The 17640-nt window shown below is 48.7% G+C and overlaps 2 protein-coding genes across 2 annotated transcripts; one reads left to right on the top strand and one right to left on the bottom strand.

Annotated features, from left to right (window-relative positions):
* rabl3 (RAB, member of RAS oncogene family-like 3) lies at positions 1-2502 on the bottom strand. Its single transcript, XM_084688643.1, has 8 exons — positions 2309-2502; positions 1839-1930; positions 1602-1731; positions 1396-1510; positions 1087-1237; positions 886-957; positions 640-678; positions 1-537 (listed from the first exon to the last, which is right to left on the bottom strand). The coding sequence occupies exons 1-8, from the start codon at positions 2352-2354 to the stop codon at positions 481-483; spliced, it is 702 nt and encodes a 233-aa protein (XP_084544769.1). The 5' UTR covers positions 2355-2502; the 3' UTR covers positions 1-480.
* Positions 2386-17094, top strand: gtf2e1 (general transcription factor IIE, polypeptide 1, alpha). The gene is made up of 6 exons (XM_084688641.1): positions 2386-2519; positions 3109-3233; positions 3347-3817; positions 14148-14349; positions 14479-14717; positions 15136-17094. The coding sequence occupies exons 3-6, from the start codon at positions 3370-3372 to the stop codon at positions 15597-15599; spliced, it is 1353 nt and encodes a 450-aa protein (XP_084544767.1). The 5' UTR covers positions 2386-2519; positions 3109-3233; positions 3347-3369; the 3' UTR covers positions 15600-17094.
* Positions 17095-17640: the final 546 nt, after the last annotated feature.

Consider the following 17640-nt stretch of genomic DNA (forward strand, 5'->3'; position numbering starts at 1 on the left):
TATAAGCAATCTTTTTTATTGCAGTATCTGTACAGCAATTATTTGTTTGTATTTTCTTAGTTAAACAATTTCTGCTAATTCTTCATTTGTTGAAGAAATTGAACAACTTGCATCCTTTCTGAGTCATCGTATTACTGTATTATCTCACTACATATGACAAGCACGAGTGCCACAAAATATACAATCAACTTGCTAATGTAGCAAAAATCTGAGATAGGGTAGCATTACATTAGCATCAGTGTGGAAGAGAAAACCCAGTCTATGTTGGAAACATCTTCGTAAAAAGACGCGCAAATGCATGTCAAAATTCCCCCTGTGCACCAACACCACTACTTCTTAAAGCAATCAACACAACTATGTTTTATTTCTATTTACAAGTTGTCTTATTAGGAATTAAATCATGTGTGGGAAACAGAAGAAGGTAGAGAAATGCTATGCTGCAGAGTTACAACCACAGACCGCTGCTGTGTGTCTGCAGGCTCAGTCGTAGTGTTGGCTTTTGAAGTTGAACCTTTTTCGCTCTGTGAAACCAGTCATCTGAAGAGAGGGGAAGTAAGATAGAGAATGAACAGGTGACTGTATCAGCATGTTACGCACTTAAGCTGAGGACACTGACAGACAAAACAACATTATACGTACTTGGCTTGGATCTCTTGTGAAGTATCTCTTTTCGATGACCTAACAGAGATGGGACAGACAACAGACTGCTCACATACAAACCTAGGTACACTATTCAGTTTAATGTTTGTGTTCCATTTGTAGTGCATGCCAATACACACACACACACACACACACACACAGAGAGTGGAGGGAAAGAGAGTTCTGTACTCACACACACACCCTCGCACACACATATACAGTATATTTACAATCATAACATCTCACCTTGTCAAAGAACCTACTTAACTTCACTGCATTAGAGGTACCGGCAGCTAGATATCTTGGATTGGTGGAGTCCTGCAATAATAGCAAATGTACCACAAAGCTGTTCCAATGTACAGAAATAGGCTAATTGGCGTTGCACATTAGCGGTGGCTAACTTGATGGTCGCCGAGGACTTCAACAGGAAAGGTAAGAGGTAGCTACCAGATTGATCTCTTCGGCATTGAAGTCTTCAGAGAGGAAGGCTGTCCTGTTGAGAACATCGCTGCGTTTGTTTTCTGGGATCTGGTCAAACTTGGTGCCGATCAACAACAAAGGCACTGGGTTCTCAGCAAACTGCTCTCTGTCATAATCACTGAAGCATCCACACAAAGAGGGGATATTTCAAAACACTAGCGCAAAAAAGCTTAGCAATATCTTAAGTAGTTATGTATGTAGGTTATAATATTAGTAGCTGTAGTAGCCTATTATATAATTATTCTGTGCTATGTGATGACTTGTAACAAAACAAACCCATTTGAGACGATAACTCCAGTTGGCGACGAGTCTCTATTTAAGGCTTCCAACGACCAGCGATATAAATTTTGGGAGGATTTCTTGTTCGTCAGATCGTGAACTAGAATAATGCCTGCAAAGATGCAAAAGACGCATTATTACTATCTAATCCATGGACGTTTTAGTTTTCTGAATGCTTTAAACCCACAAAGTATCCTAATCACCATTGACTGAGTTGTAGAAAACCGCTCTGGTGCTTTTCACACTACTAGCACTTCCCACTGACCCTCCAACATCCCATAATTCAATGTAGAAGGTCTTCTCCTCCGGGGTACCTTCCTTGTAGTCATGCGCCTGTAATTATATTTCATAAACAACCCTCAAAGCAACACATGACAGTGGTCGCAGCCAGGAACCAACAGACTGATCGCTCGTTGAGTCACTCAGCGCTTCCTTCTTACCCGCACATCTACAGAACAACCAACGGTCCATGAAGGATTCCCCAAAACCTGATTTTGACACAGCAGATGGACTAATGAAGACTTCCCCACACCTGTCACGGAAAAGACAAGAGGACACATTGTAGTTTAGCCACCTACAACTAAAAGTTGGCTAGTATGTAAGAATAGGCCTACACACGGGTTGATTGGCTGGCTAGCCTAGCTATGTTACTAGCTAACGTTTACATGAGTTCGGATGACTGTTCAAACGTGTATTCTATTTAGTGTTCGACAACAAGCGCTTGTTCAACAACAAGCTCTGTGTTGCTTTGCTAACACAGGCAGGGCAGTACTAGCAGCTAATCGACGGACTTTTATGTAAATAACCCAACTTTAGACTAAACCAAATCCGCAAACATATCCTTTATTTATGTCATACAGGTGAAAATACTACTATCTATTTAAAATATAATAATTATAGCGCTACTTACCGGAATCTCCCAAAACTAATACTTTCACTCTGTCAAGAGAAGCCATTTTTGTGAACTGGAAGTATATCAAAGTATCCCCAGGCCTCAAACAACGTTGCACTCTGATTGGACATGGTTTTGTTTACTGGGTTTCATTTCCGGGACATCAGTGAAGCGTGATACACGAAACAATCGCCTGAACTTGATTACAGGAACAAATGTAATCTTAATAGTAAGCGACGCTTTTCCTGTTTATTAAAATACAGAAAGTGAAATGTACACAAACTTTATACGCTTAGCTCTTCGTAGTACTATTAGTCTCGCTTTTTACGTTATGACTTGAACCATCAATCAGCTAGCTAGCTAGCTATTAAATGTGTTGTTAGCTAGACTAACTAGCTAGCTTGACTAGTTTTGCTGTTTTTATTGCAAAAGTAGAACCTACTTTTTTCAGGCAAATGCACTAATCAGGAGTAACTTGAAACAAATGGCAATGTTGTAGAGATTGACCAGTTGAAGAATCGTAACTAGCATGGCTGGCAAACATTCTTGACTCAACCGCATGTCGCTCGGTAGCAACTAGTTGTAGTTAGTTAGCAAGTAAAGTGAACTAGCAAGCTGGTGAGCCAACGTCGGCAAGATATTTAGTTGGCATAGCTGAACGTCAGCATTTTCATGTGCTTTAAATGGTATTTCTAGGCAACGCCTAGTCGAGTTATCCAGTTGGCAGTTAGAAGACAGGTTATTACGACAGCCAGCTAAATTATCATGTTATGTCGTCTTGTGAAGAAATTTGCAATCGTTTAATCGTTACTCCACAGAATACATTCCCACGAACAGCACCAGCCCTGCTCCCAATTGGCTGGAGTCTTTTGCAGTAACACTCCCTCTCATGCCTGGCATTTTTCCGGTCTTCTACACCTTTGCTTGCGGAGCCAAACTATCGGTACAGCTCATTCCCACCACACAACATACGTGCACAGCACAGACTACTGCCTTTGTACTGTCCCCCTTGAAGCCTATTTCCTAAAGCATCTTCCATCTTCTAATACTGTGTAGCACACTCCTATGAACCGTTGAAGATGACTGAGCCAGAGCTATTGACAGAGGTCCCGGCTGCATTGAAGCGCCTCGCCAAACAAGTAGTCCGGGGCTTCTACGGGGTGGAGCACGCCCTGGCCTTGGACGTGCTCATCCGCAACCCCTGCGTCCGTGAGGAGGACATGCTGGAGCTGCTGAAGTTCGACCGCAAGCAGCTGCGCTCGGTGCTCAACACCCTGAAGGGGGATAAGTTCGTCAAGTGCCGCATGAGGGTGGAGACGGCGGCCGACGGGAAAACCACGCGCCACAACTACTACTTCATCAACTACCGTCTGCTGGTGAACGTGGTGAAGTACAAGCTGGACCACATGCGGCGGCGCATAGAGACGGACGAGCGAGACTCCACCAACCGGGCGTCCTTCCTCTGTCCCTGCTGCTACAGCACCTTCACTGACCTGGAGGCCAACCAGCTGTTCGACCCCATGTCAGGTGAGAGGGGGGTGTGGGAGGGGAGGGGAGGGGGAGAGACCCACCCTAATGACAGGTGAGAGAGAAGGGGTGAGGGCAGAGGGAGAAGGTTGTTTTAGAGGATAGGATTAGATAGTTAAAGATAAATCTGGAGAAATTGACAGAATTAAAGCATGGAGGCAAATGGGGCTGTGAGCATCTGATAATAAAGCTCACTATATAGATAAACCCAGATATTCGGTGGCTTTAGACTAGTTATGGTGAGTAACATCAGTAAGTCCTTCTTGAACACTAGGTGGCAGTATCCGTCTTCACCAGAGCAACTGGACCGCTGACAGCTATACGTACACAGCCGAACGGATCTAGCCTGCATTCAGACCCAGTTACGCAATAATCCTGATATTACCTGGTGAAGAAGCTCAAGAGTTTAAGACATTTTTTAAAAACCCCTCATCTCCCCTGTCATCCCTGAGCGAGGAGCTCTCTGCTCTCTGCGTCCCCTCTGTTTCCAGCACACACTCCCAGTGCTCTGAGTGGCTCCAGTTTTCCTTTCACCGCTTCCTGCCATGTATAATTCATCCGACCTGCAGTTCAGTACTGCCTCTCTCGCCCCCCCCCCCCTCCCTCGCCCCAGAATTATTTACTAAGAGTGGAGGGAAAGAGAGTTCTGTACTCACACACAGACACTCGCACACACACACACACACCCACACATTCACATACATACACACACTCACTCTCACATACACAGTACACTGGCACACCTCCTGGGGGTGAGACAGGCTATAACTCTCAGGCTTGGCTGGTTGGCAGTGGGCTTGTCGTGGTGAGGACTGTATAATGTGCGGGGGTATTTCACCCTAACCCAACGCACACAAATCAGCTGTGTGACGCCAGCTCTATCGCCGGCCTCTTTGTGGGGCGTCCATATCCTATCAGGAGGACAGCTGGAGTCTGGGCTCAGGGCCTAGTCTGAAGGAGGGCTGAACAGTCAGCCCAGCCCCTGTGTACGACTCCTGCTGATCTGCAGAAGCGGAAGTTTTAAAGCCTCGGGCCTTTCTACACCCAGTTGCACTGGCATGGAGAGCAAACAAGCACTTAAAAATCCCTCTCATCGAACAGGTTTCTCCACGCCTGTTTACCAGGTTTGATTTTAAAAATATTTTGGGTGCGTTTTCTTGTAGATCACCCATCAAGTTAGGGTTAAAACTCCCATCAAAATATCTCTGAACACACTTTTATTTGTGAGAATGGTGAAAGCTCATGATTTATACTTCCCATTACTTTCTCTTTCAGTACAATTGAATCCCAGTGGGTCTTTCACACACGTGTAGCCTGTCATATGAGTCGCCGCAAGGTAGTGTGTTCAGTAGGCAGGTACCTAGAGGCAGATCAAGCTGAGGGGTGAGTCACGTTATTGTGGTTGATGATCACAAAGTCATTGGAGTCTCCTGGGAGAATGACGCAGTGAGTGGGAGATGTCTTCTGATTGTGAAGGTAGCATGTCATTACATAGACAGGGAACATTTGCTTATGATCTCTTCAGCTCTCTCAGTTATGCCTGTATCCATTTTCAATCATGATAAAGAAGATTTAGTTTTTTGTTGTTGAGGGGGCTGGAAAATTGGATGTCTTTTCAGTGTTTCTGATTACCTCACCAGTAAATGACTGTGCCCCTCCGCCTGTCACAGTGATCACGCGAAGCACAAAATAAGGACATTACAACTGAGTGACTGTGTTCTGAGCATGTCTCTGCCCCAATGAACCTGCCTCGTGCCACTTTGTACATCACAGTTGTTAAGGGGAGGCTGCCTATAAAAGGACTCCCATTTGTGCAAAGTGAAAAACATGGTTACAGTCCAATTTGGAGATTTGGCTTCTTAATTACGGTGCACATTAGCAGATAGCACCAGGGCTGGTCTTATCCGGCGTCGAGTTCTTGCCAAGAAACATATTAGCCAACCAGCAGTCCATTTGTGCAACAATAACGCACAGTAATAACCTCTTTATTTGAAAAACAAAAGAATTGGCAGAGATCAAAATGCAACACCAGGCCTGTCTGACTTGGATAGCATTTTTTATTGCAGGGTGGAGGGACTTACTCACGGGGGAGAGAGAGAGAGAGAGAGAGAGAGAGAGAGAGAGAGAGAGGAAAGAAGTGATTGATCACTCCAATGTTTATTCATTTCTTTCTCTCATCATCCCGTCTCGGAGGACTGGCGCCTGTCCAGGATGCACTGTACTGCAGAGTGGATGACATCACTTCCTCCCCCTCCTGCTGCACTGGGAGCTGTTCATTACTTTGTATGCAAGTGTGTCTTTGCTAGAGGCAGAGAGTAGCCTAGATTTCCACAGGGAGAAGGAGCAAGAAAACCAGAACCAGGACTCGCTTTCTGACGTCAGTTTGCTCTCATCAGTGAGAGAGTCCTGACATCACTACGTCCATGATTTCTATCAAATTCAGAACCATATTGGCTGTCCACCTGTTCACATTTTTTTGAGTTTCAGTATAGTGCCCATATTTGAATATAAATTAGAATACAAATTGAAAAATCACATGAAATTATTGTCAAAAGCACAGTTTGTATCTGTTTTGACACAGCACCCATCACAATGTAGTTCGGAACTCTTTGGGAGGGAGTCAGGTGGCTGAACGGTTAGGGAATTGGGCTAGTAATCAGAAGGTCGATGGTTCGATTCTTGGCCGTGCAAAATGACGTTGTGTCCTTGTGCAAGGCACTTCACCCTACTTGCCTCGGGGGGAATGTCCCTGTACTTACTGTAAGTCTCTCTGGATAAGAGCGTCTGCTAAATGACTAAATGTAAATGTCTTTGACTGCTGGCTGAACATGCTGTTCTGTTCGTGTTCTTCTTGGTCAAAGATGATGTGATTAACGTTGTCGTCACGGTGAAGCTTCATGAAGTCACCCTGCCACCAAACAGGAAGAGACGTCATCCACTGAGACTGTTGCTAGGATACACAGTGTGAAACAGTGTTCAAAATCATGTTAAAATGGAGCAAAAAGACAGGAAACCAAGACATTGAACAAATTAAAAAGCTGTGAAATCATGTTGTGAGGAGGAAGAATCAAACCCAGAGGCGCTGTGGCCATCACTGGGCCCCTGGTAAGACTGTGCTGTGGCCATCACTGGGCCCCTGGTAAGACTGTGCTGTGGCCATCACTGGGCCCCTGGTAAGACTGTGCTGTGGCCATCACTGGGCCCCTGGTAAGACTGTGCTGTGGCCATCACTGGGCCCCTGGTAAGACTGTGCTGTGGCCATCACTGGGCCCCTGGTAAGACTGTGCTGTGGCCATCACTGGGCCCCTGGTAAGACTGTGCTGTGGCCATCACTGGGCCCCTGGTGGGACTGTGGCAGAAGTATATACATAGCACCAGGATGCGTCAGAAGATGTCTGTCACTTCTGGTGTCAGCCTTTGGCTGTTGACCAAAGACTGAAAAGAGCCTGTGTTGTAAGCACAGGAGACTGAGTCTGGAGCTGCTTCTGACTGCCGCTTGGGTCTCTGGGCCCCTCAGCCCCTAATCATGAGCTTTAGCAACACCCCTCACCAACATATTTAGGAGGTTTAAACCTATGATCTGAGGACTGTCATGCTATGCCAGGTTGCTTTGCGTTGTCTTGTCCAGAAAATTTCAGTGCCCAGTCTGACCCTGTGTTGTGTTCTGTGCTTCTGACAATAAAAAGACTTGAACAACCTCCACCGAGGAGGATGTGTACACGGTCCAGGGTTTCTTCTAGCCGTTCTGTCGAGTCTCCGACATTGATTAAAAAAAGTGAAGTGTCTCTGGGCAGCTTTGGAGTTTAATCACCATTGATTCTAAAGAAGATTTAAGACACAGACACGGACAGGGGCAAATGTAACAGCACTTAGACACAGACACGGACAGGGGCAAATGTAACAGCACTTAGACACAGACACGGACAGGGGCAAATGTAACAGCACTTAGACACAGACACGGACAGGGGCAAATGTAACAGCACTTAGACACAGACACGGACAGGGGCAAATGTAACAGCACTTAGACACAGACACGGACAGGGGCAAATGTAACAGCACTTAGACACAGACATGGACAGGGGCAAATGTAACAGCACTTAGACACAGACATGGACAGGGGCGAATGTAACAGCACTTTTAACAGCAGCATAAACCTTGATGAGTTGTTTTGCCGGTGGACATACAGATGTCTCCTCCATCCTGATTGGACGAGTGTTTCCCACAGAGAAGTAGATGTGTATCGCTATTGGGCCGGTGTCTCCAGCAGATAAGTCGATTTCAATTGTGATTGGGTGGGTGTCTCCGACTGATAAACAGATCTCCGCCTTGATTGGGTGGGTGTCTCCCTCGGATGAGGAGATCTCTGTGCAGACGGGGCGACTGTTTTAAAGAGATAAGCAGCTTTCTGTAATTGTGGAGTGTTTTCCCCAGAACGTCTTCCCTTTTCTGGTGTTTCTTGTCTCTGACAAAGTCACAGAGGATCCGAACGTTGTCTCAAACCCGTCCTTGGCCTGACTACTAAAACGTTGTTGTTGACCCTTAGATGGTTTACAGTTTTTTTGGCTGCAAAACAAACATCCTTATCATCTATAGACATTACTCCAATTTGGATAAAAGCGTCTGCTAAATGAATACATGTAATTAACAGCCTTAGCCTCTCAAGATGACGAGAGGTACAAGACAGCCAGCGACACACACCAAAGCCTTTCTCTTAGCAGTCGGCTTAGAGTAGAAGGCTTCTCTTCCTTCACTGTGTCTCCCTCCAGGTCTCTGTGGTCTGTGGTTTCCTCTAGGTCTGTCTGGTCTGTGGTTTCCTCTAGGTCTGTGGTCTCAGGCTCTGTCTGGTCTGTGGTCTCCCTCCAGGTCTCTCTGGTCTGTGGTCTCCCTCCAGGTCTGTCTGGTCTGTGGTCTCCCTCCAGGTCTGTTGTCTCCCTCTGGATCAGTGGTCTTCCTCTGGGTCAGTGGTCTCCTCTGGGTTAGTGGTCTCCTCTGGGTTAGTGGTCTCCCTGTGGGTCAGTGGTCTCCCTGTGGGTCAGTGGTCTCCTCTGGGTGTGTCTGTCCTCCGTATCACATCCTGCTTCTCCAGCAGTAACCCAGCACTCGGAGCTGAGAGGAGGACAGAGCAAGCAGCCAGTTCACGTGTTAGCCAATCTGTCAGGCAGCTTTCCGCTAGCCAAGCAACACCTGACACCACATCACAGAGAATAGCAGATGACACTGCAGGTGACGCACACACACACACACACACACACACACACACAAAAGAAAAAGCGCATCTGTTTTCACCAGTCTAAATACATCCCTTCTAGGCCTATCCCAACACGACAGCCTGTTTGTTCAGACACGAAGGTCACTCAACTTACCTCCTGCTTAGCTAGAAGGGTGTTTTTCCTGTCACCTATCTGGGTACGCCTCCCCTGACACAGCACCGACCCTCCAGGACGTTTTGACAGTGATGTTTTCAGTCGGGGTGTGATTCCCCTCTAGTGGGTGTTACGTTCTGTTGGCTTGCAGCCAAAATTCAGGCAGAAGGCGAAGAAAACAAAGGCATACCTCAATATATCGATTGCTGTGTCTCTCTCTTTGTAGTAGTAGTGTAGTGCGCTCTAGAGTTATGTGCTCCTACCTGCATCCCGTTCATCCCTGTTAGTCCATGCTGGAGAGAAGGTGTGCTTTCCCCCAACCTGCACAGGCCCGTAGGCCTGCAAAACCAACACGCACCACGTACCAAACTTTCGGCTAACTTTCACACAAACTAAAAGGTCAGACGTTTTGCCCTGAGAGCGCAAAAAAAGGTTCCCCACAAATTGGCTTCACACTTCACCCCCCCGTCTTCTCGGACCGCCTTCCAACACAATTAGTCAACTTCAATTTATCCCACCTGCTCCACTCCCGTCAACCACCTCCAACTCCAGAGCCACAAAAAAAAAAAAAAAGATGTTACAAAACCGTTCATGGCAGACTCTTTACAATTCTGGGCCAACTTATTCATATTTGATCAGCGCACAGAAGCGCAGGAAGAACCCCTGAAATGACCCAGGAAACAGGGATCACCACGAACTGGAGAGAGACACCTTAATTATAGAGCCAGAGATCCAGTTCTATTCACTGCCTGGTGACAAAAGCTTCCCAAAGCAGCATTGTCCCTTAGTCTCACTGCTAATTGTCAGGCGCTTTTTGATAGGGGGAGAAAGGCTGGCGTGTGTAGTTCTGCAGCCGTGCCATCGCCAGGGTTTTTAGTCTATGATTATGTTGAAATTGTGAGGGTCCTTGTCTTTACCAGCACAAAAGACCAAACGGATTTCTTTCTCTGAGGGATTGATTTTTGTGAAAGTCGTGGTTTTACTTTGTAAAGGACGTTGGGAGTCTGTTGGAATGCTTTCTGTGCAGTTCACCCCCACACACACACACACACACACACACACACACACACACACACACACACACACACACATATATATGTACAAATACTCCCTCACACTCACTCTTTCTCTTCTTGTCACCCGTCTACCTGGCTCATTCCTCCAGTCGAGTTGTGTCACTAGTCTCTCTTTTTGAAGCGATTTCCTCCATGGCCAAACTGTTGTGTCTGTCAGTAGCAGGCAGCTCCCCTGCCGTCCTTGACATTCAAGAGCAGGTGAAATTGCTGTGAGGAGACTGGTCTACGCCAAGCAGAATAGGAACCTGCAGTACACTGGAAAACATGGGAGACAGACAGACAGACGCGAGGGAGTCTATCCTCCACGCCACGGCTTGGAAGGTCACCGGGCAACTTTTCCCTCTCCTCAGAGTTTGGCACTTTTGTGCTTGAGGGAGGTTGTAAGCAGTCTGTCCTCTGTGTGGAGTTCTCAGTTCATCGGTCCAGGGCCGAGTCGTGTCCCCTCTCCCTCGCCCGCTGTGGTAATGAGTCAGTGTGACACCTGGAGTCATGCCTGTCGCTCTGTCGAGAGGTGTCACTCGACAAGCACGCCACCCCCCCCCCCCCTCTCTCTGTCAAACCCCAACAAGTTGCCGGCGGCCATTACCTGTCAGTCGCCTTGTGTCTGTTCATGCCTGTCTACCCTCCATCCCCACCCACCCAATCATCCACCAGCCAAGTCACCCACCCAATCATCCACCAGCCAAGTCACCCACCCAATCATCCACCAGCCAAGTCACCCACCCAATCATCCACCAGCCAAGTCACCCACCCAATCATCCACCAGCCAAGTCACCCACCCAATCATCCACCAGCCAAGTCACCCACCCAATCATCCACCAGCCAAGTCACCCACCCAATCATCCACCAGCCAAGTCACCCACCCAATCATCCACCAGCCAAGTCACCCACCCAATCATCCACCAGCCAAGTCACCCACCCAATCATCCACCAGCCAAGTCACCCACCCAATCATCCACCAGCCAAGTCACCCACCCAATCATCCACCAGCCAAGTCACCCACCCAATCATCCACCAGCCAAGTCACCCACCCAATCATCCACCAGCCAAGTCACCCACCCAATCATCCACCAGCCAAGTCACCCACCCAATCAGTCTCCCACAGGTTCGGTCTCGGGGCCCAGATGAGCTACCGCTCTCCAACTCTCTAACGCTGGCCCAACGTTAGTCTCGGGGCACATGAGCGCTGGGGTGGAGCTGGGTAGAAGCCCAGTGTTTCAGGGAAGCTTGAGGTGTTCTTGTGGAGTGCGGGCGCTAGCCTGAGGTGTTCTTGTGGCGTGCGGGCGCTAGCCTGAGGTGTTTTGTGGCGTGCGGGCGCTAGCCTGAGGTGTTTTGTGGCGTGCGGGCGCTAGCCTGAGGTGTTTTGTGGCGTGCGGGCGCTAGCCTGAGGTGTTTTGTGGCGTGCGGGTGCTCCGTTGTTTGTCTGAGAGGTTTGGAGATCAGACCCTCCTGTCTCTGCAGTCCTTCGTCTGGGATTGGGAAATTACTGTATTTATCTCTGCCTCTGCGGAGTCTCACTCACTCTTAGTTTTTTTTTCTTTTTTTTTCTCAAATTGCCTATTTTCTCTCCCATGTCTGTCACAAAGGAAAGAAGGAATTGCAGCCAAAACATAGCGACTGCATGATTTGTTTCTTCTTGCTATCTAAGTCGTTCTGTTGATAACCCAATGGGGGTTTGAAAGCGTTGACAGCTAGTCATTAGCTCTCTGTTTCTCCTCAAAGCTTACACTTCTTATTGCTCACTCCACCTCCTCTTGTTCCGGTCTCTGTTTCCCTCTCTCTCTTCACTTTCTCGCCCTCTCTTCTCCATCTCTTCCTGTCTTGGGTCTTTGACTGTGGTGTCCTAGTCTTGTCCTGTCTTCTAACAGATGGGACCAATGTTCCATAACCCTGTAGATAGTCTGGCAAATCACTTGTTCATGCACTGACTGACACTCACTCAGTCATGCATCGACACACACACACACACACTCTCACTCATTCACTTATGCACACACTCATACAGTCACACACACAGTCACACAGTAGATGGGGGGTCTTGACTCGTGCTGGGGCGGCTCCAATCACTGGTACTGAAAATAGCCAGGGGACCAGATGGCCCAGTCCACATCCTCTCTCCTTCTGGGTAGGAAAGTTGTGTGTGTGTGTGTGTGTCTGAGTCTGTGCGCATGCATGAGTGTCCATTAACACATATATCATTATTCATCTACCTTAGTTAGGTGTAACAACACGTAGCAAGAGAAGTGTGTGTGCACGTGTGATATAAGCAGGCGGGTATGTGTGTGTGAGGAAAGCAGGTGTGTGTGTGTGTGTGTGAATTCCCTTGGAACCCACTGGGGTCTCCCGTGGTGTGTGGGATGAGATTCCTGTCCCCTGCCAGAGGTTAGCAGGTGATTCCAGACATCCTTGGGTCCCACGCACACACACACACACACACACACACACAGTCACCTTCCCCCCGGCCACCCCAATGAAGAGGTTTGAGTAGCACGCTGGGGTCAATGGCAGTGATAGTGGAGTCTAACAGGCACACAAGCCAGGTCAGACTTACTGGAGCCCTACACACCCACACGCATGCACGCGCACACACCTGGGCCAGTGTCGGCTTCTTGTTAGTCTAAACACACTCAAACAAGACTGGGTCATACCTACTCCAGGATTTATATTCCAAAATCCTGAAACACTGCCGTGTGTGTGTGCGTGTGTGTATGTGTGGTGGGGGAGGGGTGCATGTGTGTTTCGATAGTTTTTAGTGTTGTAGGCTGGGCCTGGGTGGAAAGGGAGTTGAATCACCTCGCCGGAGGGGGCGATATGCACTTATTCTCTCTGTTATCTCTGTTCGCCAGCACATGCATTATTCATCTGCCATGTTCCTGCAAGCCCCCCTGGCACCTGCCCAGGAGACCTGCTACTCTCGCCTGCCTGTCTGCCTCTCTCTCTCTCTCTCGCTCTGTCTCTCTCTCACTTTCTGAGTTTTTCCTCTGTCTCTCTCTCAATCTCTTTTTCTCTCTCTGTCGGATTTTGTCTTTCTCGTTCACTCCCTCCCTGTTTTTTTGTTTTGTTTTCTATCTCATTTGCTCAGCTGTTTCCTGTTTCCTGACCCCCCTCGAGTCTCTCAGATACATTCACCCCCCTTGATGATTTCCTCTTTCTCTCTCTGAATGCAGGATTTTGTCCTGACTCCCACTTGCTCTCTCCATCCCAACTCTACTCACCCTCTATATCTGTTTCTGTCTGTATTTCTCTGTCCATCTCGCTCTATCCCCCCCAACTGTGTTCAGCCTGTGTAACTCCTCCCCCAGCTGTATTCAGCCTGTGTAACTCCTCCCCCAGCTGTGTTCAGCCTGTGTAACTCTTCCCCCAGCTGTGTTCAGCCTGTGTAACTCCTCCCCCAGCTGTGTTCAGCCTGTGTAACTCCTCCCCCAGCTGTATTCAGCCTGTGTAACTCCTCCCCCAGCTGTGTTCAGCCTGTGTAACTCCTCCCCCAGCTGTATTCAGCCTGTGTAACTCCTCCCCCAGCTGTGTTCAGCCTGTGTAACTCCTCCCCAAGCTGTATTCAGCCTGTGTAACTCCTCCCCCAGCTGTGTTCAGCCTGTGTAACTCCTCCCCCAGCTGTATTCAGCCTGTGTAACTCCTCCCCCAGCTGTGTTCAGCCTGTGTAACTCCTCCCCCAGCTGTGTTCAGCCTGTGTAACTCCTCCCCCAGCTGTATTCAGCCTGTGTAACTCCTCCCCCAGCTGTATTCAGCCTGTGTAACTCCTCCCCCAGCTGTATTCAGCCTGTGTAACTCCTCCCCCAGCTGTGTTCAGCCTGTGTAACTCCTCCCCCAGCTGTGTTCAGCCTGTGTAACTCCTCCCCCAGCTGTGTTCAGCCTGTGTAACTCCTCCCCCAGGTACGTTCCGCTGCACCTTCTGTCAAACGGAGGTTGAGGAGGACCAGTCAGCGGTCCCTAAGAAAGACGCACGGACGCTGGTGGCTCGCTTCAACGAGCAGATCGAGCCCATCTACGTCCTGCTGCGGCAGACAGAGGACGTCAATCTGTCACATGACCTGCTGGAGCCCGAGCCCTCAGAGATCCCCGCGCTGAAGCAGAGGTGGGCCACACAGATACTCACACACACACACACAGAGATAGACACACGAATACACACTCAGATACAGGCAGTGTTCCAAGCCCTGTGGTGTGTCGAGTGGTGTTTCTGACGTCCTCGTTTCCCTGGCAGCCGTGACCGTGCGGCGGCGGGAGCGGCGGGCGGGCCTCACCGCGAGGCGTGGTCCAGCCGGGGCTCGTCCTACGCCGACATGTACACCCAGAACGTGGAGATCAGCATGGAGGAGCAGCAGGAGGAGGAGCAGCGAAGGAGGGCCAGCGAGGCCAAGGCTACCCGGGACAGGCCCGTGTGGCTCACCCAGAGCACCGTGCAGGGGGGCACCTACACCGAGCCTGACGCTGCCAAAAACGGTGAGGGGGGGGAGACAGGGAGGGAGAGGAGGGAGAAGGAGAATATGGTATTTCTCAGTATCTCCTCTCTTTCTTTCTGTTTTGCCTAAACAAATACATACATACAGACTTGCATACTCACACACACCAATAATATACCCCCCCCGCCCGGCATCTCCAGCGGCTGGTGTTTCCTGGCTCCAAGGGCAGGGAGACCCCAGGGCTGTAGCCCCACCCCCCTGCAGGGTTGTAATTGCTGGATGGGAGCAATCAGCAGCTTGGTTAGCAGGAGGGCGAGGTGGGGGGGTCCTCGTTAGTCTAAGCTAGCCTAGTGTATGATTCACATCCCCTTGCGACCTCCTGTCTGTCAGGTCTGTGTGTGTGTGTGTGTGTGTGTGTTGAGAGGAATGTCATACTGACGTGTGATTCTCTCTCCCAGATGCAGACGACAGGACCGGGGCCCAGGAGGGCGTGGCCGGCGCGGCCGCCCAATCAGACGAGAACGAGGAGGTCATGCGGGCGCTCCTCATCCACGAGAAGAGGAGTGGGGCGGGGCCGGCTGGGGGCGGGGCCAAGGCGGCGGCCAAGGCTCTCGCCTCCACCGGCAACGCCAGCGACTCGGACAGCGACACCAGCGAATCGGACGAGGACTCGCCCATGGCCCCGCCTCCCGCGGCAGCGGCCGGCTCCTCCCAGCAGCAGCGGCGTGCGGAGGTGGAGGATGAGGATGAGGAGGAGGAGTTTGAGGAGGTGGGGGAGGACCACATGGTGATGGTGGCTGGGAAGGCGTACTCCTACAGGGAGGTGAGCCAGAGACCTGAGCTGGTGGAGCAGATGAGCACTCAGGAGAAGGAGGCCTACATCGAGATAGGACAGAACCTCTTCCAGGACATGTACTTCTGAACGCACATATATACACACACACACACACACACACACATTCGGTTTATGTTTGATAATCGTCACTTGTCCCACAATTCAGCTAGGATCTTCAAGAGGATAACAGAAGTCAGCGTGCCTGTAGTCCATCATCCCACTAGAACTACAAAAGGGACACGCCACATCTAACTGCCACAGTGTTTAGAAGACAGTTAGTACCTCCATCTCACCACTGTATTCCCTCACAGGTGTCTGAAGGATGCTCTCTGTTTGTTCCAGAGACTTCTGTGTCCTGGCTGTATTTCCACTAGTGCCAGTCAGTGTCTTGACAGTTTTATAGTATTATATTCTCTCTCACACTGTCCACGCTGCCATGGGCCGGCTGTTTCATCTGTCCACACTGAGGCCTCTCTGTTCTCAGGTCACGTTCCTCTGTGCATTATTCATTATATGTTCCATCCCACACACACACAGTTACACACCTACACACACACACACACACAGTTACACACCTACACACACACACACACACACAGTTACACACCTACACACACACACAGTTACACATCTACACACACACACACAGTTACACACACACACACACACACACACAGTTACACACCTACACACACACAGTTACACACCTACACACACACACACACACACACACAGTTACACACCTACACGCACACACAGAGCCTACAGGTTCTTTTCTTACTGGGCTGTCCCAACAGCAGGAAGCAAATAACCATGTTTGATGTTACCACGGCAACCCCCAGGACGCTGTGACCTGCGACGAGGCGGGTGACTCCCCCTAAAGAGGGTGGACTGACATTTACAGAGATCCCAGGAGCAACCCCCGCTCTCTCCCCCCTTTCTCTCCCTCCCCTCTCTCCCCCCACCCCTCCCCTCTCTCCCTCCTATCTCTCCCTTTCCCCTCAATCCTCCCTCTTTCTCTATTTCCTTCACCCCCCTCTCTCTTTCGCCATCTATTTCTCTTACGGTGTCCCTCTGTTTCTTTATCTTATTTATCTCTTTAATTATCTCTCTATTTCTCTGTCTCTTACAGGCTCTGTGGCTCCTCCCTCTGTTCTCTCATATTGTGTAATGTGAAAAAGCTGTTGAGGTGATGCAGTGCCACTCCACTGTTTTCTGGTTGTATTACTAAAGTACTTCACACAGCAGTATTTACATGTTGGCAGGGGAAAACATATACAAACAGTTTATTAACGGAATAGAGAGAATACAGCTTTATTGTAAACACAAATATTTTTTATGGATGTGTGTTAGAATTAAGGTGAAGCCAAAGTTTTTGTTTTGTGTTTTGTTTCACAAAATGAACATGGACGCTTGAACGCTTCTAATGGTTTCCATGGCGTCATGTTTGTGTTTCTTTTCCACACCTTTTTGCCGATCAAACTCTCGAGATGAACCTGTCAGCAATGAGCACTTTGCTGTCAGATTTCTGGTTCCTCAACGTTTTTTGTTAATGGCTCATCAATAAAGTTTTGAGTTTGGATTCAGTGTGATGCAGTCTTTAACTAAAACCTTGTTATGTAGGCTACATAAGCAGTGCATTGTTTTACTTGTGCATTGTTTGACATATCTGAAATGCTGCATGGTTATTAACCAGAAGATCTAAGCTTTAATTTTTCTTAAACATGTAAATGTGTATCTCGTTGTGACCTCTGAGGCTCCACCAACCCTAGAGATTTAATTCAACAATACATGTAGCTCCTTCACTCCATTACATCGTCCTGATTAACTGTAGCCTACCACTTCTTAATTTCGACTTTAAAATACACCGTTTTTGTTAGATGTGTAGCTAGCTTCAAGACAAGAGTAGCCTACGGTTAGAACTCCATGGGGTGTAGAGCACCCTTCAGTGAAGAATACAAAAATAATTGGGGCCAAATAATTTACATTTGATGAATTACTAGATTTTTACACTGCTGTCGGAAACACTTTTTATGCTCTTTTCTTCCTTGTGAAAAGCCAGCGTGTTTCTGAGGGGGTGCGACTCGCGAGCAATGACAAGCTGCCAGAGCACATTAGTTCAGACGTC

The sequence above is a fragment of the Hypomesus nipponensis genome, chromosome 23 (genome assembly GCF_054491055.1).
Source record: "Hypomesus nipponensis isolate SF chromosome 23, ASM5449105v1, whole genome shotgun sequence".
Taxonomy (NCBI): domain Eukaryota; kingdom Metazoa; phylum Chordata; class Actinopteri; order Osmeriformes; family Osmeridae; genus Hypomesus; species Hypomesus nipponensis.

What these genes read in the sequence shown, in the direction of transcription:
- rabl3 (XM_084688643.1), bottom strand. Translation starts at nt 2,354, where the DNA reads ATGGCTTCTCTTGACAGAGTGAAAGTATTAGTTTTGGGAGATTCCG. An exon ending in TTTCTACAACTCAGTCAATG is followed by an intron (nt 1,511 to 1,601) that starts GTGATTAGGATA and finishes GCATCTTTGCAG; the next exon opens with GCATTATTCTAGTTCACGAT. An exon ending in TCACAAGAGATCCAAGCCAA is followed by an intron (nt 538 to 639) that starts GTACGTATAATG and finishes CCCTCTCTTCAG; the next exon opens with ATGACTGGTTTCACAGAGCG.
- gtf2e1 (XM_084688641.1), top strand. Translation starts at nt 3,370, where the DNA reads ATGACTGAGCCAGAGCTATTGACAGAGGTCCCGGCTGCATTGAAGCGC. An exon ending in GCTGTTCGACCCCATGTCAG is followed by an intron (nt 3,818 to 14,147) that starts GTGAGAGGGGGG and finishes CTCCTCCCCCAG; the next exon opens with GTACGTTCCGCTGCACCTTC. An exon ending in GCCTGACGCTGCCAAAAACG is followed by an intron (nt 14,718 to 15,135) that starts GTGAGGGGGGGG and finishes TCTCTCTCCCAG; the next exon opens with ATGCAGACGACAGGACCGGG.